Raw genomic sequence first — 25,613 nt, 5'->3', positions numbered from 1 at the left:
GTTGTCATTCGGACATCGTGCCTGGGGTGTGTTCGGACTGGGTTTCCAATCGGAAATCGTGTTTGTGGCGTGTTCGGACATTATGTCTGGGGTGTGTTCTGACGTACTACTTTGGCACTCTGACATCGTGTCTGGGGAGTGTTCGGACATCATGTCCGGGGTGTGTTCAGACTATGTTGCCACTCGGATCGTGTCCGGGGTGTGTTCGGACTGCGTTGGCACTCGGACATCGTGTCTGGGGGTGTTCGGACATCATGTTTGGGGTGTGTTAAACTATGTTGCCACTCGGACATCATGTATGGTGTGTGTTCCGACTGCGTTTCCAAGCGGAAATCGTTTTTGTGGCGTGTTCAGACATCATGTCTGGGGTGTGTTCGGACTGCTTTGACACCCGGACATCGTGTCCGGGGATGTTCAGACATCATGTCTGTGGTGAGTTCGGACTATGTTGCCACTCGGACATCGTGTCTGGGGGATATGTTCGTGCTGTGACTGACGTTATTGTGAATATAACGACTGTTCTTATTGTGAACATGAGACTGTTCTTATTGTGAACAAAACTGTTCTTATTGTGAACATAATCGAACCAACCCTGTAGCGGCACTTCGTAGCTTGTGGTTGGTATGTGCTTAGAGACAGGATTTGGTGACTGTTTTTCGGCGATAAAATGATAGGATTGAAGACTGTGAGACTCCGGATTAGCGCTTTACAGATATCACAGTCTCAATTCATGCCATGGTGCATGGCATGAAAGAACATATACAAGCAAGAAACAAGTATGGCATTAGATTTTGGAACTAGCCACTCACGTTTTATTGTCGACTAGCGGAGCAACTACAGCAAATCGTGTGAAATCATGAGGGAAAATTGATTTTAAAGAATGGAAATCAACTCGCTCAGATCAGTGCAACAATGAATAACGCTATAAAAACCATAAAACTTGAAAATGCTGAAAGTAAACATATACTCCTGGGAGTGTTTGAGTGTACAAACTATGCTAAAATGAAGTTTTCAAAGTATAACTATTACATTTATGTGTGGCGAAATTAAAATGGCTTCTTCTCGAAATTTTGATTTTGCGTAACTATGAGTACTAGTAAGCATTCTTGAGGCAGAAAAATTATCCAATCAACTTGAAAATTTGAAGATAGACATATTTTGGGATGCTGAACCAGACAGGACATTTTTCATGGTCTTGTTAAGGGGTCTATCCCCAATTGTTCGTGGAAGTCGAAAAATGCCATATTTTCAATTAAAAAAAAAAATGATTTTTTTCATATGTTACTCCTTGTAGGGCTAGAAAAAAGTCCTGCCTGGTGCATTAGATCTATTTTAATCCCTAAAGAGCTCTAAGGAACGAGTTTATTAAAAAATGTTGATGTGAAAATTTTTCCTAGAAATTAGTCCGAAAAATCACAAAATTCGATAAAAATCATAAAATCGTCGACCATATATCGCCAAATTTTTGTCAAATTTAGGATGTCAACTAAAACACCTTGTGCCCAAATTTCAGATAGATAGCTATATTAGTTTTTCAAGTTATAGGCATTTCACTAATTTTTCAATTCGAGGGGTATAGTCTCCTCCCTTGAATCTCTTTCTGTATGGTTCTTATCGTGCCGTTAACTCTTGATAAGGGGCACATGAAAAGCCTTCAAGTTAATAAATTATACTGCAATCCATGTAGTTTTGAACGCAATATTAGAGATACCTCAACAAGCGGTGTTTCGCCACGTATATTTCAAACGCAAGAACAACGAAACATAGAGCACTACCTACAACAAATTGTTCAGCATTCCAGGCAATATTCGTTCTTCTGAAGATTTCCGTGTCTTGGGCAAACCAGTTGGTTGCAACTGGCAAGTGCCACAGGCAAAACGGTTATGCTTTGCACATCTGTAGCATATTCCTAGTTTGATACCAAACATGCCAGGTATAAACCCCTATTATCGTAGGGTTACCTCCTCTTTTTTAACGCCCTTTTGTCCTCATTTTTGAGATTTTGTCCTCTTTTTTGAGAATTTAGGTCATATTTACTGCAAAATTGGACTGATATGGCGTAAATCAGCACCGGAGTGAAGCTCCGGCGGGCATTTCAGGAGCTGGGCGGAAAGTTGACCTTTTTTTGTAAAAGTGTCCTCTTTTCAGATTTCCAAAATATGGCAACACTATATTATCGCCAACTGGAATTTTTCAAAATGCTCTACTCGCGAAGCTATTTCAGGTGGGCCGCGAAGACGTTCTAAATGTTACACTTTCGTATTCAATTTTCAAAATATTTCAAACACTTTATATTCTCCAGATTAGAAGAGTAAATGTACAATTGTACATCCTCCAAATTAAATTGTTTTACGCCCATAAGCGTCCAAGCCACATTGCTATTTTCGTCACAGTCATATTGACTGAAGCGGGAAATTCGACAGTGCGTTATTGAGTGTGCGTGAGATTGAAATTCGTTCTCTCCTGCAAACGCTTTGCTAATATCGATCAGGAAATGTAGCAATCCGGTCCTATTTGTCGTTTTAATCAGCAAACAATTGCCGCAACGCAAGCTATTCACAACCTCTTTGTGTTCGACGCAGGACCGCAACTACCTTGCCCCAGACCCCCCAATTGGGGGGCGACCTCGGAGGGGGCCCTAAATTATTTCGTGAGTTGACATATATTATAGATTTTTTCTAAATCCATGCGACTTTTTCATAACCTTTCGCGATATGCGTGATTTATTGGTAGCAAATATTCTGATTAATAGGTACCCTTAATAACTCTCTTATGTGCATTGTGCATGCATATCGGCTAGGAATCCACGAGAAATTGGTTAATGAGTGAAGTGGCCTATTCTTGTAAATAGCAACAACGCCAACAGCATAGCCATATTTGGTTTCGTAAGGTAGATAAATTAAACTGCCGTAAATCCCTATCGCTGCTACTCGTAATCGGATGAAATTTGACAGGCAGCGGTATCTAGGCCTATCCATTCTCTTCTAAATGCTAGTGCACTAGATAGCTCGTTTATTTCGAGATGCAACAAAGTACTGGCGTTGAGATGGTAGCCAGCGATACGACCATCAAGTCAGCTGGTTACCTTATATATTATACAGTCATATATATAGGCCTATGTAGCCTATATGCAACACAAATTACATAGATCTCATATATGTGTCTCTATAATGAATGATTTGGCATATCACTGCTGTCAATCTAGCTATATAGAGCAATTGTAATTAACCAGAGAGTGAAGTAGCAAGTAAATAGTACAAATGATACCAACGGTACGAGAATGAACGTAACAAAAACAATGGCAATTAGGTTATGACTGCAGGAGCTGCTTTTTATAATGATGTTTAAGTTCGTTGAAATACGGGTTTTTAATTCAGGTGGAGTTTTGCCCCAGAGTGTTGGTCAGTCATTTTCTCAATTTTATTATCGCAGCACGATTGACCATTTTGATCTTTATGGTATTGGAATCGACATCTTCTTTCAACCATTTCCTTTTCACGGATTGCAATAATTCTGTGACTGGATTGTCGGTGGGATTGATGCAAAGTCGTTTGTTACCTGGGATTGAAAGGAAATGATTGCCCCATCCGCCAAGAGTAGTCTCGACAATCATCGTTGTTTCTATCCTCTCCTTATGTTTGTAGTCGATTTCTTGGAATTGGGACCAGTGAAGATCGCTTAGGTTGACGCCAGGATGCGATAGTTCCCTTGCTCTATTACATAGCTTTTCGTTCATCGCCGCGACATCAGCATCAATGACTGGCAAAGCGTCGTTGTCGCTTGCTATAATCTTGGATGGCCGATGCGCATAAAATATTGCAATACCATCTTCTTTCAGGACGCGTCGGCATTCAGGTATGAATGCCTTCACGTCAAAGTAGTGCAAACCGAATATGCTCGTAATGACATCTACTCTATGATCAGCAAGCGGCAATTTCTCCGCGGTCGAGCACCGAAACTCGACATGTGCGGAGTTGGTGCGGCGAACCGCTTGGGCTATCTGTTCAGCGCTCGCGTCTAGTCCTATCGCACGCTTAAAGTGCCTGGACAGCAACCTTGTCTTTTCGCCGTCCCCGCACGCCACGTCGAGTAAACATTCAAGATCTTTACCTTCCAATTCCCCATGCTCACAAATCAACTGTGTGATCATTTGAACGATCCCATCTAGTGTTGCACTGTTGTATCTCTGTACGACGTCGCCTGAGCTGTAGTCATCTTGGTAACATTTTTCCGTAGTAAACATATTTGTTATGTTGCTTCACCATTATATGTCGATTGCCAAGCGATCTTTATAATGTTGGCGCACAGACTAACAAACACTTTTACTGTAATGCGTTCATGTTCATCCTCGCATATATAGTTGTTCATTTCCCAGAGCACCGAATCCTTTTTACAGGTAAACTGCATATGCAGCGTAATTTAAATTCCGACAATCGATATATTAACTTGGTTAGTTTTATTTGGTAAATTGACGACGGGCGAATAGGAATATTTACATATGAATACGGTGTTCAATATTCAAATGAATCGTTAGCGCAAGCATATTCCTTGAAATAGGGCTTGCCTAACCATTTTGGATTCCATACAAAACTGTACTCGAGTCAATAGAAGCTGCGCCTTCTTATCTTTTCATTGTATCGCAGTCTTGTGATGTTTTGAAACGATGAAAATATTTATAAACCTGATTGATTGATTGCCAGGCCAAATTTAAATTTCGGTCATTTTTGGCATTTTTTGGAATTAACAGTATCGCCTAGGCTATATTTACGGTGGCTATAATTTACTCATTTCGACACGTTCCAGATATGCTTATTGGAGAGTGATGCTAATTCCACATGCTTCCATTTCGACATGGGCGTGTATAATAGAGTTTGAATAAAGACATCGCCATTTCACGAAAAAATTGATATGGCACTGAATTGCTGAAAATTAGTCAACTTCATTGAAATAGTCACGTTAAAACTATGGTGATACGTATATAATTCGCACATAAAATGCTTTTCACTCTGAAACCTGAGACATAATTTTCCGCTTAATGCGACCAAAGGACAGCTGAAGCGAAGTGCACCAACTAAGCGGAGTCTACTTCAAGCCTACTTAAAATGACAATGGAACGTAAATTGTGAACTTTTATTGATTTGCTGCAAGGTAGGAATAACGTATTTGGTGGTGAACACAACAGTCATTTTGATCGTCTCTCGTCCATGTGGCACCATGCCGAGGTGGATGCCGGATTTTGAGACTGTTCGTTCCGGCATCATCCCACATTCGGTGTCGATCAAGTTTATCGGAATATAATATTTTCCCGTTGAAACGAATCGAATAATCGAATTAAACACTGCGCCATGCACCCTGCGCCGTGCCCGTAATGAATTAAAATATGCACATTTACAAGTCGCAGTACGCAATAATTCTGGAATACTAGAGTACCCTATTCAGCAGACATCAAGAATGAATATACGAAACAGATGATTACAAATTGGAAATCACGTATAAAATCAGTCATTTTTTCAAAAAAAGTACTCCATAATTTACGTTCATTCACAAAATAATTTTTGGCCCCTTTGAGCTCCCAGCAGTAACGGTCCTGCCTGCTACCTTACATGTCGCATTTCACCGTGTTTTCTATTTTGGTTGTGTGAGATGTTGATTCGTAAGCTGGACAAATAAAGATTCTCTCTCTAGCTGTGTGTGTGCCGCATCAATAGAATCTGATGCTTTCAATTTAGGTCCCAACTCCTCCGACAAAATAATAGTATAGGCTAATAAATAATTAAAAATAGCTGAAATGGGTCAAGCTTTTCGCAATTATGAGATAAGGTTCGCTTGAGGCCGTCAGGGAGATTTAGTCCAAGGCTATGGAAACCGCTGGCGCGGGACCATCAGACTGTGGCTTTGTGTAGATTTTATGTATTGACTGTTACCTCGGACGTTGATAATAGCGCGAGCGACTGATTGATTGCTCGTTAATTACTTCGAATGGTGTTGGTTGATGATCGTGAATATTATTGGCACACAGAGCTCGTGTCACCCGTGGAGATAAAGTCGTTTTTTATTTTTGCGTTGCAGTTGTCGAATTTAATGTTTTCATCTTTTAAATATATAGGCCTACTTCGCACACAGACACAGGCATTACGGTGCTGGCCTTGAATCTCGCCGCAAAAACACCAGGACCAAGTGAACACCTGCGGCGCAGTCAACTGAATTGCCAAAGAGACCGGCGGCGATGAATATTTTATCACTAACACACAGCACATTGGGCAAGAACTTCGGTATTGATATCTCCAGTCACTGAAATGTCTCCTGTTCGTGAAATCCACAGAAGTTGTACTGAAAACCTTACGGTGGCCAATATATGCGTTTGGCGCGGCCTAACAAAGTGCTGTTTCTATCCTGGATAGGGTTAAGAGAAACATTTTATGACAGCTCAAGGGCACGAGCGCTAAAAAGGTTAATAAACACTGGCCTAGGACCTGGTGGGTGTCTGATTTGAAATGCTACTCCAAGTCTTTTTGAAACCTTCCTATATTTTCATTATATCGGAGCTCTGTGGTGTTTTAAAATCGTAATATTAATAACTGATACTGACTGAATCCGTTTTATTTTCCGTTTTTAACTATCATTTTTATAGCCAGACTGTACTGTACGGAGTCAAGTGTGCCTTGTTCGACGTGGGTGTGATCAGACTAGTTGACCCTCAAGGTTGTATCGATCATTCCTATTTAATACCGAATACTGTGCAAGCATATCTTCTGTATACCACTATCATTGCCGTCTGTTGTTATGCATTTTGGTTGGATGAAAATAAAGACTGTTTCTCTCTCTCTCTCTCTCTCTCTCTCTCTCTCTCTCTCTCTCTCATCACAATACAGTCCATCCTCAAGATTACCAGACCACGACTGACCAATCGATCTCGCTTTTCATGACATGCGTCACTATTTCTTGTGGCTTTCTTTTTTCTATACTATCTTCATTACTTTCATTCAGTGTGCATGCCTCCTCTTTACATCGCCTATAGGCCAGTGGTTCCCAACCTTTTTCATCTCGTGCCTCCCTTGGCCGAAATTTGAGCCAAAATTCCACCCTTAGGAGAAATCTGCCCGATGATTAAAAAAGGTCATTTTTTACCGCGCAATCACCTGTTGACCGAAGAATAAGACGGAAGGAAGTGTTTGTTTCTAGCAGGGCTGTAACAACACTTTGTAGACCTCCAAAAACAATGGTCTTGGACCCAATCAAACAAATTCTGGAAAGCTTGACTCAACAGACCCCCACACTTCCATTTGTGTTTTCGACTTATCATGCACCAATCGCTAATATAACTGCTGTGAAAAATCAGCATGCATAAATTTGCTGGTCTCGCGATTTTTTTTCTCAAGTTTGCGTATGCATTTCGCCAATAATAGTCCTGTAGAATTTTCGGTCAATCTAGAAAAAATTCTTATAAAGACGTATTATATTCTGTTGGAAAGATAATTTTATCAGCTTTTCAATGATGGGTTTTGTCATTTTTTTACCTTGGGGAAAAAATTATGACCAAATACGTACCAGCGAGTAAAACACTACTTTGCCTAACATTAAAATACAATTATAAACTAAAATACGATACCTTCGTAACATAATACAACACCATGAATTTGAATATCACTCTCAGCAAAGCAAACTAACAATCGAACAGCAAAAAAATGAAACATAACTTTATTCAGAGGTATATATCATACGTTACGGGGGCAAACGTTGACCGAGGCGGAGATAACACTGGTTTACAAATTTCAAAAAAAAAATTAGCGTAAAAAATTTTAATGATTGATTTAGGCTAATTTATGGTTGCTGAATCCGATTCTGTGCTAATAATTTCTCCAAACGTCAGTTCTATATACAAAAAGCTTTACAATTTTGACGGTTTCTGATTTGCCGTAATATTTTAATATGAACTTGAGCCGTGGTTCTCAACCTTTTGGTATTCGCGGATCCCCGCAGAAATTGGATTGACTTTTATTATTTCAAAGCTAATTATTTAACTGCGTTTTTTGAAATACGTGGTCCTGTCTTTAAAATCTGCGCCTTCGATTTCATAGCAACAACTGCTGAAAATGCATTTAGACAAAGAAAGGTGGGGGCGAATGTAATAATTGGGCATAAAGCTTCCGGCAACACATTTGGGTATGATCGCAACAATGATGACACCAAAAGTGACAAACAATTTTTTTATTGAACATATAACGTCAAGCCTGTTAATTTATATCTAGCTGCTCACCTTGGAGTTATTAGGGAAAATGGTTATGTATGCCTACATCACAGGAGAAAACGGATTTTTGCGAACATTTCGAAGTCTTCGTGATTGACTTTACTAATCCAACCATTTATTTTTACACAATGCCCAATGAAACACGTCCAGCCAAATATTTGTATCGGTGGGCTATTGGCAATTTAGCAACTAAATTGAGTCAACACAGCAGGATATTCCATCTCAGACGGCCATCCTGTTGGTGTGAGTTCTACTGTAATGAAGTAAAATCGAATAAGCGTTTCTCGTAATACCCCACAAAAATGTTGGCCAGAATGGTCAGACCGATGGTGTTGCAATGGGATCACCTCTTGGTCCCATTCTGGCCAACATTTTTGTGGGGTATTACGAGAAACGGTTATTCGATGATATTGATCGACCATTAATGTATCAAAGATATCTTGATGACACCTTCGCCATATTTGAGAATGAATCCCTGTGTGATTTGTTTCTGAGCAAATTGAATGGTCTTCACCCGTCACTGAAATTCACCATGGAAAAAGAGGTTAATAATTCATTAGCATTCCTTGATGTTGTTGTTGAAAAGATGGGTGCTAACTTTGTTACATCAGTTTACCGTAAGCCTACATTCAGTGGGCAATATATTTCGTGGGATTTTTTCTGTCCAGTTAAACGTAAAGTTAATTTGGTAAGAACTCTGGTGCACAGGGCTCTGATGATTTGTAGTCAGGGCCGTAACAGCAATTCGTCAGGCCCTCCCCAAAACTTTGGTCTTGGACCCCCCATAGGGTTATAGGCCGAACTTCAGGGGGGCGAAGCCCCCCAGACCCCCCTCCGGCGATACCCTGTTTACTGCTATTTATCATATTGTTGGGAGTTTGTTTAGTGAATCAGCTTTTGTCGCCTAAGCGCGCGAAGCGTGGAATATTTCTAGAATTCATGATTGAATCGGTCAGTAAGATCGGAAATTGCATATATATTGTTATCTATTTTTATCTTCTCTCTGCTCACGTAATCAGATTTGTCGGTAGAGCTGAGTGAGGTGTGTTACAAAAGGTAGGACGACTCAATAATAATTAAACATCTTCGGGCGTATACCCATTGACAGGAACGAAACAACGAGGTACCTCGTCAGGCCCCCAAAAACGTGGGTCTTGGGCTCTCATAGGGTGTAAAACGACCCCCCCCCATCACGTTGTTCGCGTTTGTCACGAAATCATCCGTACTGCATTGTGAGGCAGCGCGAAGCGCGAAAATTTTCGAAAATTTATGATAAAATCGGTCAATCAGATCGGCGATTGCATATATATTATGCTATCAATTTATTGTCCTCTCTACTCACGTAATTAGATTCACCGGTAGAGCCGAGTGAAGTGTCTTGAAAACGGGAGGGCCCGTCAATAATAATTAAACATCTTAGGCGGGCGGACCCGTTGATATGACTTCGTTACATGATGTTATTTCGTGACTTCCAGTCTGCTATAACAAAAACTATAGAATCGCCCAAACGTGAGCTTCTAAACTAAGAGACGCACACGATTTCAAATTGGTATTCTTCACTGGCATAACATTTTCCCCAGCAGGATGATATTTGTCTTGTGAGGTTCAGATTGCAAAGACAGCAACATTCGGCGCCAGTCATTTAGGCGCCTATGGACAATTAAACCTATATGTATTTTGTATATATAACGAAGTCTTCGATCAGCATAAGAGCATAGACCTTTTCGACCAAGGTTTTCTCGCTGCCGATCGTTCGGGCACACTTCTTGGAGTCGCATGTTATATGGCCCAAAACTTGATTGTATGTCTTGGTGGGTCGTGGCGTGGTAATGGCCCAATCCCCAATAATAAAGACAAATGGCTACTGGAATTCGCGCGCATCGCGAAAAAAATTTGAAAAATTTGCATAAATTTTCAAAAAATACTCTATGATTTATGCTAATTCACGAAATAATTTTGGGCCCCCTTCGAGCTCGCCCCCCCCAATTGGGGGGTTTGGGGTGCGGCAGTTACGGTGCTGTTTGTAGTAGAGTCAAACTTGATTCTGAATAGGAGAACATTCGGTCAATCTTTCAGTCAAATGGTTATCCTGATCATATCATTAAAATGACCATGGATCGTAAACTCAAAGATTTCAGAAAAGTTTACAGTTTGGACCTAGAAAGTGTCCCGTTTATTTGCATCTTCCCTGGATTGGGAAAGTGTCCAACGGGTTTGAAAAGCAAATTAAATCGTCAGTGAGGCATTGTTTTTCACAAGTAGAACCGCAGATAATCTTCATGACGAAATCTCTGATGCCTGCAACGCAAAAGGATGTGCTACCTGCGACAAATCAAAGCAACATTATATATGAATACACGTGCCGATGTGACAGTCGGTATGTAGGTCGAACGTCTCAGAGCTTGCAGCAAAGAATTCGCCAGCATATCCCACGGCAAATTAGAATGAGTAATGTTTCTCCAACTCCATCATCGCAGTCTGTTGACACACTGCGTGATTATGATCAATTTACTGGTTGTAATTCGGCTATATTGGACAGCATCTCTTATCCCATCCAGAATGTGCTGATCATTACAATGACAGTCAATTTTCTATAGTTGCTCGTGGCCGTTATCTTTTTCATTTGAAGGTCCTGGAATCTACGATCATAAAGCTGCGAAAGCCGATTCTCTGTCGCCAGAAGGAACGCCTCTACACCCTTGGAATATTTCATTAATGTTGTGTGCTGTGTTCTCGGTTATTTATAACCGAATATGTGCTCGTTAACGTTTGTTTTGTATCGTTACTATACCGTATCTTGCCTGTCTACTAGTTGTTTGCTTTTGTTATTATTACGTCATAGACACAAAATAGTTCTTACATTTCGAATTTGATCCACCCTATCACTGACGTTCGCTACTGATGAGGGTCAGTCGAAAAGCTTTTAGCGAATAAATTAACAATATGAAGTTATTGTTTCGCGTTATTCTGAAGTTCTGTACCACAAATGGCTTGTTCAAATATTGCATTGTAACGGAGTTTCGTATTGTGACGCAACCATGCCGTCTGAGCAGTTCAGGAGCAAACGCGGACGAGAGTGAGAGTGTAAATCATGGGTCGGCAACCTTTTGCTAGTCACGGGCCAGATTTCGAGTGTACTGTACAACATTTTGGCGGGCCGGAATTTTTCTTAATACTATATTTTTCGCTCACTTCGGTATATTATCCTACATTGCTGCAATCTCAATCATACCAATCATAAAACACAAGTATTAAGGCCTACACTTCAACAACGCAGAATAAAGATGAAAATTGACGCAGCTTGCTTTGAGAAAGGTTTTCAACTTCTGGTAACAGTCAGATGAAGCAAGAATCAGACCATCTTCTAAATGGGCGTCCGAGATACGTGATCTTGGCTTTCTATTCGTGAATTTCATTGTTCAAAGCTATTGCTCACATGCGTACGTGCTACCAAAATCGATGCGATGTGTTTTGAATCGTTAGATAAGCTGGGATAAAGATCAATTTCTAGAACGTACTCTTTGTCAAAGTCATGCAGCGATATGCTCTTTGTATGAAATTTGTCATTCAATCCAACTGCATCGCATTTCAAAAAGGCCCATTTGAAATTTTCAGACAATGGTATTGGCGTCCACATTAAATGCAGTACTGAATAGTCAGAATTTATTTTATATAGAAGGAATGTCGGAAAAGCGCGGGTGACTATACAGTAATTAAATTTCGTATCACAGTTACAGATATAGTGTTGGTACTAGGTTTTCTCTCCTCCAGTATACGAAAGTGAGCATAATTTACTCTGTACTGTTGACATTCCCCGAGTCGCAGATTTGTTTCAAATGCACCTCAACATCTCATGTATTCAGTTGTCCCCCCCCCCCCCCCCCGAAGTTGAAAATTCAATTTGTTCAAATGTGACATTAAATGTAGCCTACCAGGAAAGCAAGATTATATACCCATTTTCGATTACAAGATTATGAGTCGGCGATACTTGTATTTTCGGGGAAAGATGCTATTTCATTTCTCAGTTCATAGACTCGTGGAAGCATAGCTGCTCGACTTAATGCGCGAACATGGCAGATATACATTACATCGCCATATTGATTCTATGCTTCTAGTTATCTGTCGTAACAATGTTGGTGATTCAGTTTGTGAGACAGAATCATATTTACAGTTTTAATCATTGTGACCAAAACACTTCAGGTTTGTAGTATTGGCGCACAATGCCTTCTGGTGAATTAAATTATGAATAACTAGCCTACGGAGGCTAGCTATCTGTAATTAAACAGTTTAAGTTTGAGATTTTGTCATTGCGTCTGAGATGTTCCAAGCGTTTTTGAAGCAGAGGAAGGACACCTTTATTGTCACACCCCATCGGTAAACCCTTCAAAAAGCATGGTACACCTTCGGTTGCGAGATATACCCGATTGATAAGCACTGATCTAGTCTACTCTAGACAATCTCAATCTCCTACTTCAACCGCCTTCGTTTTGTGGCGTCACAATAGACTAATACGATTTAAGCAACTTATATCGTATCAATGCCGCATTCTTTCCAAGCAGTGCTGCACTTATAGAAATTAATTTCTATAGCTGCACTGCTGATTGAAACTCATTGTGAAACGGCGGGCCGCATTCATGTGAAAACTAATTATTATGTTGCGTGCCGGACGATTTCGCTTGGCGGGCCGTAGGTTGCCGACCCTTGGTGTAAATGCTCAATCGGCTGCGCAATAATGGCCGGTTTGCTCTACTGCTCAGTGCTCACCTGCTCCCAGATAGCATGGTCTAAAGCAGTGGTTCACAACCGCCTGTCCGCGGACCGGTGCCGGTCCGTAGCAAGTTTCCTGCCGGTTCGCCAGATATATTAGATTTTATATATTATTTCCTAAATGCAAGAAGTTGGATACTTTTTCATAGATTAGAGAAAAAACCTCAAATTTTGAACTAATTTAGAAGTGTATTTTATACATGGCGCCGCAACAGAGAGTTCATAGGCGTTCGTCACAATGGTACATGTGTTATTAGAATCTGTCAAAAAGTAGCCTATAACCCGTTTCGGACAATGTATATCTAAAAGCTACGAGACTTTAAAACAAACTTCAATTACGAAAGTATATTGGCAGTATAATAGAGGCTATATCAAATAGAAAATGGCCATTTCTTTCAAATGATACCAAACAATCACAATCAAGTTAGTAGTATTTAACAGGACTTCGCGAGCTTCGCCTTGTAGAAACTTCAATAGAACCATGTATAAATATCTAGTATTAAATAAGTTATCATTAAATGGCGTTTCCAACATCACGTTAAAGTTGTCGTGATTAAATCTAGGGGTGAATTTCAGCTTTTGAAGGTTCACCGGTCCGTGAGATTGGTTTTGAAGTTTTACCGGTCTGCGAGGTTAAACAGGTTGAGAACCAGTGGTCTAAATCACACACAAGTGACCAGAAATCCCGATGCAAGCCATGCTATGTTCAAGTAGGCTAATAGGCTACCCCAGCTTCCAACATAGCAGTTCAGTGAAGGCAATCCCGTTTCAGCGATAATCGGTGGATGATATCAAGTTTTCACCTCACGGACGCATCGAGCAAGGCACAGTTATATCTAGGAGGCTTTTCGTATCAAATTCCCTTTCAGCGGTTGTTTATGTCACGACTATACTAAGTGGTTGTCGTGATTGCAAACCTCACCAGGCAGAGGGATCATTGCGCAAAGCGATCTGCTTTGTTATTGTTGACATGCCCGTTCCGTCCTGCATTGTGGTGACCGTTGCGCATTACGGAATGTAAATTTGGCGTTTGACACAGACGAGCAATGGATAGCTGACAAAATTTTTTGGATATTCTGGTTAACTTTTAGAATTTATTTAGATTTGGATTTAACGACATCAAGCTATTTTCAACACGCGTTTTTAGCAATTTCGGTCCATCTGGAGCTGGCAAAACACTGTTAACCAGGGATGGTGTGAACCTCTGAAAGGTTCAGGTTCGTGTGAACGCTAATTCCAACCCTACATTTCAGTGAAGTGATAGCCTATATTAATATACACCAGTGGTTCTAAACCTTGCTCCCAGCACCCCCCAAGGGGCGCTGGCGATTTTGAAGGGGGCGGAAACGCTCATGGGGCGATATGGGCTGGGCTCAGGGGGCGGTATGGGGGGCACTGGAGAAAAATGGCTTCGCAGTAGATGATGTGGTGATAGAACATATCCTTATGAGTATTCAGAGCAAATTAACACCGAAAACTTCGTTATATATAGCCTTCAAAATACATATAGGTTTAATTGTCCATGGGCGCCTAAATGACTGGCACCGAATGTTCCTGAATTGGCAATCTGAACCCCAGAAGATGAATTCCATCTGGCAGGGAAAAATTATATGCCAGTGAAAAAACACCAATTTGAAATCGTGTGTGTCTCTTAGTTTAGTACGATTGGGCGACAGGGATATTCCTGTTGGGCGATATCCCTGTTGGGCGATTCTATATTTTTTGATATTGCAGACAGGAGGTCACGAAATAACATCATGCAACGAAGTCATATTAACGGGTTCTCCCGCCCGAATATGCTTAATTATTAGTTACGGGCCCTACAGTTTCCAAGACACCTCACAATGTTTGCTTTAAGTTTTGACGAGTCTGCGCACACTCAACAACTCACTGCGCTGGCCCTTGGACAACAGTGCGTAACGACTAAAAAAGGTCATAACTTCAGATTTGTTGTGCGCAACGTAGATTTTCTGTGCGCAGCCGCAGAGACGGTGTCAGCACTGCGCACGTGGGCAGCTTAGAGGGAACATTGCATCTCACTAAGCTCTACCGGTAAATCAGGTAACGTGAGCAGAGAGGACAAGAAATTGATAGCAATATATTTGCAATCCCCGATCTTACTGACCGATTTTAGCATGAATTATTATCGAAAGTTTTCGCGCTTCGCACTGGCTCGCTAAACAGTACAGCTGATTCCGTGGCAAAAGCAAACAACGTGATGGGGGGGGGGGCGGTCGGTTTATCGCCCCATGGGAGCCCAAGACCCAGTTTTTTTCGGGGGCCTGACGAAGTGACGTTTCGTTCCTGCCAACGGGTATACGCCCGAAGATGTATAATTATTATTGAGGGGTCCTACCCTTTCAAACACACATCACTCAGCTCTACCGGTAAATCTGTTTACGTGAGCAGCGAAAGGATAAAAATTGATCTCAATTTACACGCAATTCCCGATCATATTGACCAATTCGATCATTAATTAGTGAAATTTTTCGCGCTTTGCGCGTCTAGGCGAGAGTAGCTGCCTCAGTAAATGGGCACCCAATGTAGATACCTAGTATCAGCAAATAGCGGACAGCCGAATGGGGGTCTGGGGGTGAAGTCCACCGGAAGTTTGGTTTATCACCCGATGGGGGCCCAGGACCAACGTTTTTTGTTTGGGGGGGCTGATGAAGTGCTGTTACGACCCTGGTAACTAATAATTGTACCTACGGGCACGCCCGAATATGTTTAATTATTAATTACGTGCCCTTTATTTTCCTATACAACAGCTCACTCAGCGCTACTGGTAAATCTGATTACGTGGGCTGAGAGGATAAAAAGTTTATAGCGACTTATATATTTAATTATCACCTATTCATTCATGGATTATAGAAAATTTTGGTACCTAGGGCGACCAGGCCACACAAACTTTGTTGACCATCGAAATCACGCTATGGGGTTCGTGGGGGCGAAGCCCTCAGAAGTTTGATTTATCACGCTATGGGTGCGCAAGGCAATCGTTTATAGGGGGGTTGACGAAGTGCTGTTACGGCCCTCGCTCTTACTCATTGTCTTTATTACATTCCTTACAATATGAAGTTGGGGGGGCGCTGGAGCACGATAATTTTTGAAAGGGGGCGCTGGAGGAAAAAAGGTTAAGAACCACTGATGTACACGATACATATAGCGACGACACGGGCAACATAATCATCATCATTAATATATTACATAATGCCACAATGCTGAAGTACATATCAATAGTTTAAACTTCGATAAATGTATCAACAAGAGCAATCAAATAATACAATAATCCCATTAAACCAATAATATCTTCTGTCGCTTTGCAAACAATTTCGACGAGAGCTTGCAAAGTAATATAAGCTTACGCCTTAACGGTCTAGGCCAGACCGGACAATGTATTCGGCGTCTTAGTATTTCGACGTTGATATTGAGCAGAGTGTAAAACAGCATTCTATACTTGCTACCGATATTACCCTCATTAACAAGTTATACATCAGTAGCCAACACCTCAATCGCACGTATTTGGTTTTTATGATACAATAAACATATGAAGTCAAGTTTGACCCCGTATGCCTACTAGATTTTTGGCCCCGTGGATATACTCAGCTATCGCAGCTCCCGCAGCTATCGCAGCTATCACTTGTGGATATACTCAGCTATCACAGCTATCGCAGCTATCACCAAAAATCGCAGACATACAGGTCATTTAAAGGTCACGTATCGTTTAGGGCGCAGCTATCAGCTCCGGAGCACATCTGGCTTCAAATAGTGCGCAGCTATCAGATCTGGAGCACGTCTGGCTTCAAATAGTGCGCAGCTATCAGATCTGGAGCACGTCCGGGTTGAAATAGTGCGCAGCTATCAGATCTGGAGCAAAATCTTTTTGCATCAGACAACGATATCAATTTCATTGATTGGTTGAATAAGCATCCTTCGCCAACTACATGTAGTGTATTTCGCTCTCGAAGTTGTGAGATTACGGGTCAAGCTCAGAGCAGAGAGTCACAAAATATTCACAAACTGAAAGTTGGATATTTCGAGCAAACGTTTGTAACAAAGCAAGTGAAATTTTTGAGATCGTTTGGTGTTGAATTTTTATGCCGCCAGCGCAATGCATATAGAGTGGCCCACAGTTGAATTTGAAATGCAATAAATTTCAACCAAACATGTTGTGAAAGATGAAGTGAAAATTGTAATAGGCCTATATGAAAAAGGTTCACTGTGCAGAACCTACCAAGGTTCGTTTGTGAACGTGAACCTCTAAATTTCCGAGGTTCACACACAGAACGCGAACGTGAACCTCACGTTCACACCATCCCTACTGCTAACGTTACATGCAGCTTGCTCACTCGCACATTATGCACAGTAAACACTGCACACGAGACAAATGAACGTAAAAGTAAACATGTGTGCTTTTTGTAAAGTCAGAGATGCCATTGTGCGCTTTATAGAGCTAATAAAATTTAACAGTTGACTAAGTATAGCAGTCGGCCTTACTCTCCGTCTCCGACGTAGTGTTTTGTAAAAGAATGCACCGCTGTTCAAGTGGCATGCTCGAAGGAAGGCAAAATCAAGAACGCATATACAAGGTAAAAGTATGAAAGACAGAGAAGGGGTATGGAACACGTCGTCCTATCTATTCATTGCATCCCTCTGTATCTTATGAATTATTGCCTTGTGCTCGATGTATCGCATTGTGAATTGCGCGTCTTGACTGGACGAAAATAATGACCTCGGCTAACCTCTAATCGGCGATAGTCTATATCATGCCGTTATTTGTCTCCATAATAATATAGGAATCGATAAACCTCAGTTAAGTTTAGTTGAGGTAGGTTAATTATTTATAATTTTATCAGATCAATAGTCTACACCACAAGATTTCGATACAATGAAAACATATAAAGTTGTCAAAACGACTTGGAGTAGCATTTGAAATTAGACACCACATGGGCCTAGGCGATGCAAAGGGGATAGAGGCATGCACAATTGCACAGTTGCACACCGAATGAAAATCAAGACGAAAACCTAAAAGGAGAAGCATCAAAAATGAGATGGCATGTGATGGAAGGCGAGGCCGCGGTATCCGATCGTGAGCCAGTAATCTCCAGCGCTGACTAGTATTTATTCAGTAGGGTATGCTTCTATGATTTGAATATGGATATGCTCGCCGACTGACGTTTCTATGTGCCGAAGGTTAATCTGGGCTCCTCGTCGCTAACCTCACTGCCATAACAATGTTACAAAAAGCCCAAATTGGTGGTGAGCCGAGCCAAAAAAGTCTGCAGCAAAGATCAAATTCCGGGCGCACGCAAAACGAGAAAGACTGGAAGCGCGCGAGTGTGGAAGTCGTCCGGAGAGAGAGAGAGAGATAGTCCATAATTTTTTCATCCCGTCATAATGCATAACAAACAGACGGCAATGATGGTGGTAAAGAAAAATATGCATGTACGTGCATGTACGTGCAGTATTCCGTATCAGATGGGAATGATCGATACGACCTTGAAGGTCAACTAGTCGGATCACACGCGCATCAAACAGGTACCCTTGTCTCTATACAGTCTGGTTGTAAAAAATGTTAGTTACAAAAGGAAGATAAAAAAATATTTCGAAGGCGAAAAGGAAAGATCGTGAACATTACCAAGTCAATTTTGTGGAGCACACGGCCTTAGTAGGCGATAAGCACCACTATTGAATGCATGAAATAAATAAATAAATCTGAAAGTAGTCAAAACGTATAATCTTGCTCTATTTCCAGGTAGGGTAGTTATCATATATTCTGAACTGTCTGTGAGCATGAAAGTAATAGTAGCTAGCATGTCCAAATGTGGAACAAAGACACTGCATAAATGCTTGGAAACGTTGGGATACACAGTTGCTGATTTCGATCACCATACCTTTCAAGACCGAGAAGAATGGGAAAAGATCCTTATTTACGGAAGTTCCAGTGAGCAATTTTACAAAATGTACAAAGATATCGATGCAGTGTGTGACGCTCCTGCGTTCTACTTCTGGGAAGAGATAGCCACCGCGTTTCCCGATGCGAAGGTATGGCTTAGGGCCCAACTTCAGATTAGCACAAACCTATAAAAATACATATTTGACTTCGATACCGAAATTACTACCCCAACTAACCTTGAATCTTGGCACAGTGTAAGATGATATCATTAAGGTAAACCGTGCGAAATATTGTCACCAATCTCGGTAGGGAACAGAACACTATCAAAATCAACACAGACCAATTTAATGCCGACTTTTGCGTTTAATCACAGGCGAGAAATAACAAAGTTTCCAAAGTAATTGAAGCGTGAGTCCCGTGACTTATTCCCCCCAGTCTCCACGCCATTTTTGAGTACACACTACAGTGCTAGTGATATGTCATATAGCTGACTGGTTGATAGTAACTCGGTAGGTAAACTATCCCTCTATTGTGTCATGCTCTGTCTTGCGTCTACCAGGTGTCCGTTCACTGTGCTCAGTACTAGACACTTGGTGGCCATAACAATATTCCAAATGCAGTTAATGCACCCCTAGTGGCTGTCACAGAAATACTATAGATAACTAACATACGGAAGTTAGTTATCAAAATAAATGCGTTTCCTCGCATCCATGCAGGTGATCCTCACAACCAGAAGTGACGAACATGCGTGGGTTAAGAGCTTTCAGGATCAGATGAATGGATTTTCTTCATCTTGGTTGGTCAGGCTTTGCTATAATTTGACTCCTACAGGAAGACAGGCGCGAGATCATACTCGTCGATTTGGTGAGAAAATGGGAGCCATAGTCAATGTATATATTGAGGATTTAAATCAGGAATGGGTCGCGGACCGCATGCAGACCTTTTGATCCCTTGCAGCAGTTGTATATGGGTATCTCGAGTCAGCAAACGCAGCATTATACCGTGGGGCGGGGCATATGAAAGTATTTCTTACTAAAAATCTGAAATAGTGCTATGGATGTGATGGATGCTACAAGCATTCTTTGATTAACTAGCATTGCTTCAGTAGCCGGATGAAATGCTCCAGCCCACATCAAGCTGCATAGGTTTCACGTCTCTGCTCTAAAGTGTAGCCTATATATGAAATGACATTTCATGACAATCCTACAAAGTTATTGAAGATCGAAAGCTGTATCATTTCCCATTTTAGGTCGCGTTCTATTTTCAATTCCACCGCAAGGAATGTTTCAAGTTCTTTACCAGCCGAACAAGGACCTCTTAAGACGGAGATACCGGGAACATATCGCATCCGTAGTATCTGTAAGTGAATTGTAGCGGGTAGCCGCACCGTAAGGTCGTCTTGCCGTTCTTCAAACCTTTCAGGGCGTTGACTTGGGGGACATAAAGTATTTTAGAATTGGCACAGTAGCCTATCAAAAAATGTCAACGTGACTTCTACTACGACTATTCGAACGGTCTGTTAAAAACACGATACCTATAAAGGAGGTTCTTTACTGGAATCGGGACACTGAAAATTAGCAGATGTGCTTCCCAATTATTATACATTGTAGATTCTTAAATCTAGGCGATACAAAAGAGTACGAATGGATGTCGCGCAATAATTGCCGTTAACTCTAATATATATTTAAGGACACGATACCATAACTTCCTCAACTTATACGCGATAATAGAAACGGATGGATTATATCGGCATCACTATATGCGTTAATTTCTGTGCAATAACATGTAGCGCTGCAGCGAGGACAGACTTCTCCTGTTTGATTTTCGAGATGGTTGGAAGCCTCTTTGCGAGTTTTTGGGAAAACCAATTCCGGATCAAATATTCCCACACGAAAACAAGGCCGGCAAGATTTCCTCAACGGTTTGGGACCTGGAGCCATTTAGAAGAATGAAGAGGGAACTCTACTTCGGTGCTGCCATCATTTCGGCGTTCGCGAGTATTTCTTGCGTCGTCTTGCTCAAGATGATTGTTTAAGATCGTAATTTTATAATTTTGTCGCATTGTATGATTTATAATTATATCATATGACAGTGATTCCCAAACTTTTCGAGCGCCTGCGAAATCGGAGTCTAAGGGCGGAGATAATAAAGTTGGATTAGCGATAAAGTCGATTATCGCGTTCGTCGGGATTTATCAATCCAGGATTAAGGAAACCGCAGCGCATAAAGTTAGTGTTAATCACATGATTTATTGACAAACCAGAACAACTATAGATAAAGTTTCCTATAAAAACTGCGTACACTGCGTAGGCGTACCATTCCTACGAACAAATATTTCCGATAATGAGCGTGCCGATTGTCTACTAGGTAACGGCTTCACTAAACAATCAACGAATTATGTACCCGCCATTGCAAAGCGATATCAATATTCTATCATCCGTTTCTTAGCTGTACCGCGTGCGAATCGGACACGACTTTCATTTCGCGATGATGATAATGCGACCTATTACAGTGGCAGGAAGCGGCTGTTTCATTCAACATATTGACAACTGACAGCCAATAACGCGTTTTCCCATTATGATGCAACAGACTACGCCACTTGATTGAAAACTCGGGATACCACTACTAACCATGGCGCTTAACCTTTTCATGCTTTATGCGTCGCGATTAGCAGTAGGCCTATTTAATCACACGATTTGCATTCTTTCGGATCAGCTAACTTTATTATCTCCGCCCTTATTGAGGTGTCGCACAATGATAGCATCATGTTATGTTTTACGGGCACGTACGAAATGAATATGGGATAACTGGAGTATAGTCTAGGTATCCTTGGAAATGATAAAAGTGCAGACTGTGCAAGTCTACATACCGTAATAAATGACCAAACTGAAATACAAAAGAACAGTGGCACTGACTATAGCCTAATCCCTATCACTACTAGAGCCCGACCGATTATCGGCTCGCCGATAATATCGACTCGATATCACGCTTGGAGAGAAATATCGGTATCGGCCATTGAAGGTAAAAAAAATATCGGCCATTTTCGTGACGTCACAACATGGTGGCAGAGAGTCAAGAGAAGTCGATAAAAGACGTGAGGACGGTCAATTATAAAAATAAATGGCCAAGCTGCATATAGAGCATACTACATACAGGGTAGTAGGCGTGTCTATCTGAAAAATAATATAAATACCTAACCACCGTTATGCCCCACTGACTTCGTGGGAATCCCCCTGTAGTAATCGATCACCAAAGACACAACAGGGGTTAAACCCGCTCAGAGGCCAAACGCCAGACGCCAAACGCCGCGCGGCGGCCGAATGTCTATACGGCGTTTGGCGTCTGGTTTTCTGAGACGCCGAGTAGCTATACGGCGTTTGGCGTCTGCTATGTTCAGACGCCGAGTAGCTATACGGCGTTTGGTGTCTGTTCAGACGCCGAGTAGCTATACGGCGTTCGGCATCTGGTATGTTGAGAATAGGGTTTGATTTGAAGGTTGAGGCTTGAACAGGAGTTTTCTGCAGTTAAATCTAAGCAAAGCATGCCATATCATTGGCCAGTGGGCAAGTGATTTGATGGTTGTTTCGTGTGTACCTGTACAGTGTACAGGGTACACTGACTGTACCGTACACGCTACTAAGTGACGACATCGCGTGTGCTTCGGTGCTGGGTCGACACTGAAGATCTGGCTGCTTGAGAACGTACACGTTTTGTATTAGACAGATCGTCAGTCACGTTACTACAGATACTGCATGATTTGTTGCTGGGAACTTAACCACCGCAAGAAGATTACAGTATGTGACGTGTAGTAACAAGATATTTTATTGTTTTCTAGTAGGCCTATAGTTAGTTAGTGATTGATTCTAGACTAGACTGAAACAGCTGCAAAATCCTTTGTATCTCCACTTCACGTGCTGTGGTAAATCAACAGTTCGCGTCACTGAGATCGTATTCAAGACACACCTAAAATTTCGTTTCTATATTACTCCGCAAAATTCTACACAACACAAGTATACTCCAAATGATCTTCGGTTGTGAGAAGTTCAAGGTTAAAGACCAGGATTGATGTTCTAAAAGATGGATGAAATTGTGGAGTACTTGCTTTGAAGGTTTGGGATGCGTTCACGTATTGAGATTTGAGAAAATTGATTTGCAATCTACTTTCACGTAATAGGCCGCCGTCCCGCCAAACTCTACCCGATGCAAACCTGGATTTTGATTATTCTCGACGAGCTTGCGAAAGCTACCGCCAGCAGTTTGGTCAAATCTTGCTTGATGCGACGGGTATGTTAGTCAATGTTGGATTAAAACCATTTTAAATACGTAGTATGTTTTGCATGCAGATGAGTAAGAATTGGGAGATTATTGCATTGAATGCAGTGGTTCAAACCCAATAAAAAAACATGAAATGGGTTGGGGAGATGTGGTACCGATGAGACAGTGGAACCGAAAATACTGGAAAAATTATCTGAGATAATCCTATGATTACAGTACGCGAATTTGTCTACAAATGCATGCTGGCAGAATCTTTCACACTAACAAACCAGCCATTAATTTTAATGTGAAGTGTAGGGGTTGTATCATGCTGGGTATATAATGCCACATCTTTTTTAATTCAAGACCATCCTTGAGTTGACTATTTTCAATTCAATTACAATATTTATAGGGTGGGGGGCCTCTGGTGCCATAACCAAATCGAGCAAAATGTTTGAATCAACTAATCACTTAACAACAGAAACACGCCTACACAAATAGAGGCTGCAAATCATAGTTTCATGTGGTGCTTTATCGCTATAACGAGGTAATTGAAAGTCAAAATGTCGATTTACGGGTAATATGTATGTGCCAATAATTTTGTTGTTTTGGGCGTAAATCGAAACGTGATTTTACTCCAACATTTGAGTTGATATATAATCAAATAAACTATTTTATTCTTGAAGGTGGTCCCAGGTCCCATGTTTGTGTCACTCGTGTGCCTTTGGACCTACCGAGTGGGGACCAATGTTGCGTTCGAGCAACAAATTTTGAACGTTCATGAATATTTTTTGAAAAAGCGGATATTCGTGTAAATGTCCAAGATACGTAGAGCTTGGATCAAAGTGTTGAGCCAGCAAAAGATATATTCTCAGATGAAGATTTGAGGGCCAGAGATCATTTTGCAATTTTTTATCCATCGCAGGGTTGTAACCAAGCCACAAGGCTGCGAGTCACAAGTCAATCACACTTTTATAGTTTTGACTCGAGTCAGGTCAAGTCATTTTCAATTTACGTCCGAGTCCAAGTCATCGAGCAGAGGTTCGAGTCCGAGTCATGGTGTTATGGCTCGAGTCCGAGTCCAAGTCATTGTGTTGACTGTATACTAATTTTCCTCACATTTAGCCGTTTCTGGTCGCATTTTCAAGTACCAGTACTAATAGACAAAATCCCAATAAGGTGGTTACTTTACTATTCTTGGAAATTACAATGAAATGTCGGTCTTTGCCGTCTGAGTCTCGAGTCATATGACTTGGTTCGAGTCATGAGCAATGACTCTAGTCCAAGTCGAGTCAATACACAGATTGACTCGAGTCGAGTCATTTCCGTATTTTGAAAAAATGACTCGAGTCAAGTCGAGTCATCAAAAAATCGTGACTCGAGTCGAGTCACGACTCGAGTCATTACAACCCTGATCCATCGCGGTACCACATCTTTTCTATGCAATTACGAGATTGCATTTGTCAGGTATATTGATTCTAACTTGTTTCCAGGATGCGTGTGACGGCTGTGGTCGATGGACGCACGAGCACTGTTGCCCGGGACAGCAGATACCTGATCCTGATTTTTATTGCATGCTATGTACCCAGATGTAAATTCTGATGTTTATATATTTATTGGGGACATTTTACTGTGGTTTCGTTGCGTATTTACTAATGACTTTTACTGTGGTTTCGTCGCTTGTTTCATAATGATTTTTACTGTGGTTTCATTGCTTATATCTCGGTCACTTTTACTGTGGTTCCACTGCTGATTTCTCAATGACGTTTGCTGTGGTTCCATTGCTTATTTCTCTGTGACTTCTACTGTGGTTCCACTGCTTATTTCTTTGTGACTTTTTCTGTGGTTTCGTTGCTTGTTTCTAACTGACTTTTACTGTGGTTTTGTTGCTTTTTTCTTGATAATTTTTACTGTGGTATTCGTTGCATATTTCTTATTGTGGTGTCATTACATATTGTATCTACAGACTTGGGTCTGAAATTCATTGCGAGTGTACAAATAAAGGGCTGGGTTCAAGTCACTACCTTCGAGTCATTACACATTTTGACTCACTCGAGTCAAGTCAAGTCATACGAAAAAGGTGACTTGAGTCAAGTCATGACTCGAGTCATCCCAACACTGATATGGGGTGGTGACAGGGTTGTAACCAAGTCAATTTGACTCGAGTCATTTCCGAGAGCACTGGGTTGAGTCCACGTCATGGTGTTTAATGTTGCCCCATCCAGTTCAGCTTTAGGTCACTTCTGTGGAACTCTCGGAGGGTCATATCGAAGGCCTCGGATAATTCATGTTCATTTTTTCTCACTCTGAACATGTTTATTGTAACAGATAAAAGGCAGGTTTAGGGCCTATTTTTCATTTATCAGTCCTGATATACTATTCTTGAATAAGCCACAGAATTAGTAAATCCATTTTTAAGAAAATAACTCAGGTCAGCGAAAAAATTGT

At 41.2% G+C, this 25,613-nt stretch overlaps 2 protein-coding genes and 1 long non-coding RNA gene across 4 annotated transcripts; 2 read left to right on the top strand and 1 right to left on the bottom strand.

The window, feature by feature from the left end:
* Nucleotides 1–2,611: 2,611 nt before the first annotated feature.
* LOC145452382 (uncharacterized) lies at nucleotides 2,612–4,445 on the bottom strand. The gene has a single exon (XM_080330577.1). The coding sequence runs from the start codon at nucleotides 4,241–4,243 to the stop codon at nucleotides 3,407–3,409; it is 837 nt and encodes a 278-aa protein (XP_080186703.1). The 5' UTR covers nucleotides 4,244–4,445; the 3' UTR covers nucleotides 2,612–3,406.
* Nucleotides 4,446–17,328: 12,883 nt separating this feature from the next.
* Nucleotides 17,329–20,997, top strand: LOC145452406 (uncharacterized). Of its 2 annotated transcripts, XM_080330598.1 has the most exons (5): nucleotides 17,329–17,630; nucleotides 18,918–19,060; nucleotides 19,628–19,775; nucleotides 20,161–20,270; nucleotides 20,701–20,997. In XM_080330598.1, exons 2-5 carry the CDS (start codon nucleotides 18,977–18,979, stop codon nucleotides 20,944–20,946), a joined length of 588 nt encoding a protein of 195 aa, XP_080186724.1. In that variant the 5' UTR covers nucleotides 17,329–17,630; nucleotides 18,918–18,976; the 3' UTR covers nucleotides 20,947–20,997. The 2 variants fall into 2 exon arrangements, with proteins under 2 accessions (XP_080186724.1, XP_080186723.1); XM_080330597.1 differs by lacking the exon at nucleotides 17,329–17,630 and having other exon boundaries at nucleotides 17,666–19,060.
* A 1,581-nt stretch (nucleotides 20,998–22,578) lies between these two features.
* On the top strand, nucleotides 22,579–24,944 carry LOC145452407 (uncharacterized). The gene is made up of 3 exons (XR_013919343.1): nucleotides 22,579–23,020; nucleotides 23,086–23,195; nucleotides 24,659–24,944. It is a non-coding gene; the product is annotated as an uncharacterized LOC145452407 (long non-coding RNA).
* The last annotated feature ends 669 nt before the right edge of the window (nucleotides 24,945–25,613 follow it).

This window comes from Botryllus schlosseri, chromosome 12, assembly GCF_051294905.1.
Source record: "Botryllus schlosseri isolate E-star chromosome 12, Bs_hap1, whole genome shotgun sequence".
Lineage (NCBI taxonomy): Eukaryota > Metazoa > Chordata > Ascidiacea > Stolidobranchia > Styelidae > Botryllus > Botryllus schlosseri.
This window is presented reverse-complemented; position numbering and strand designations above follow the sequence as displayed.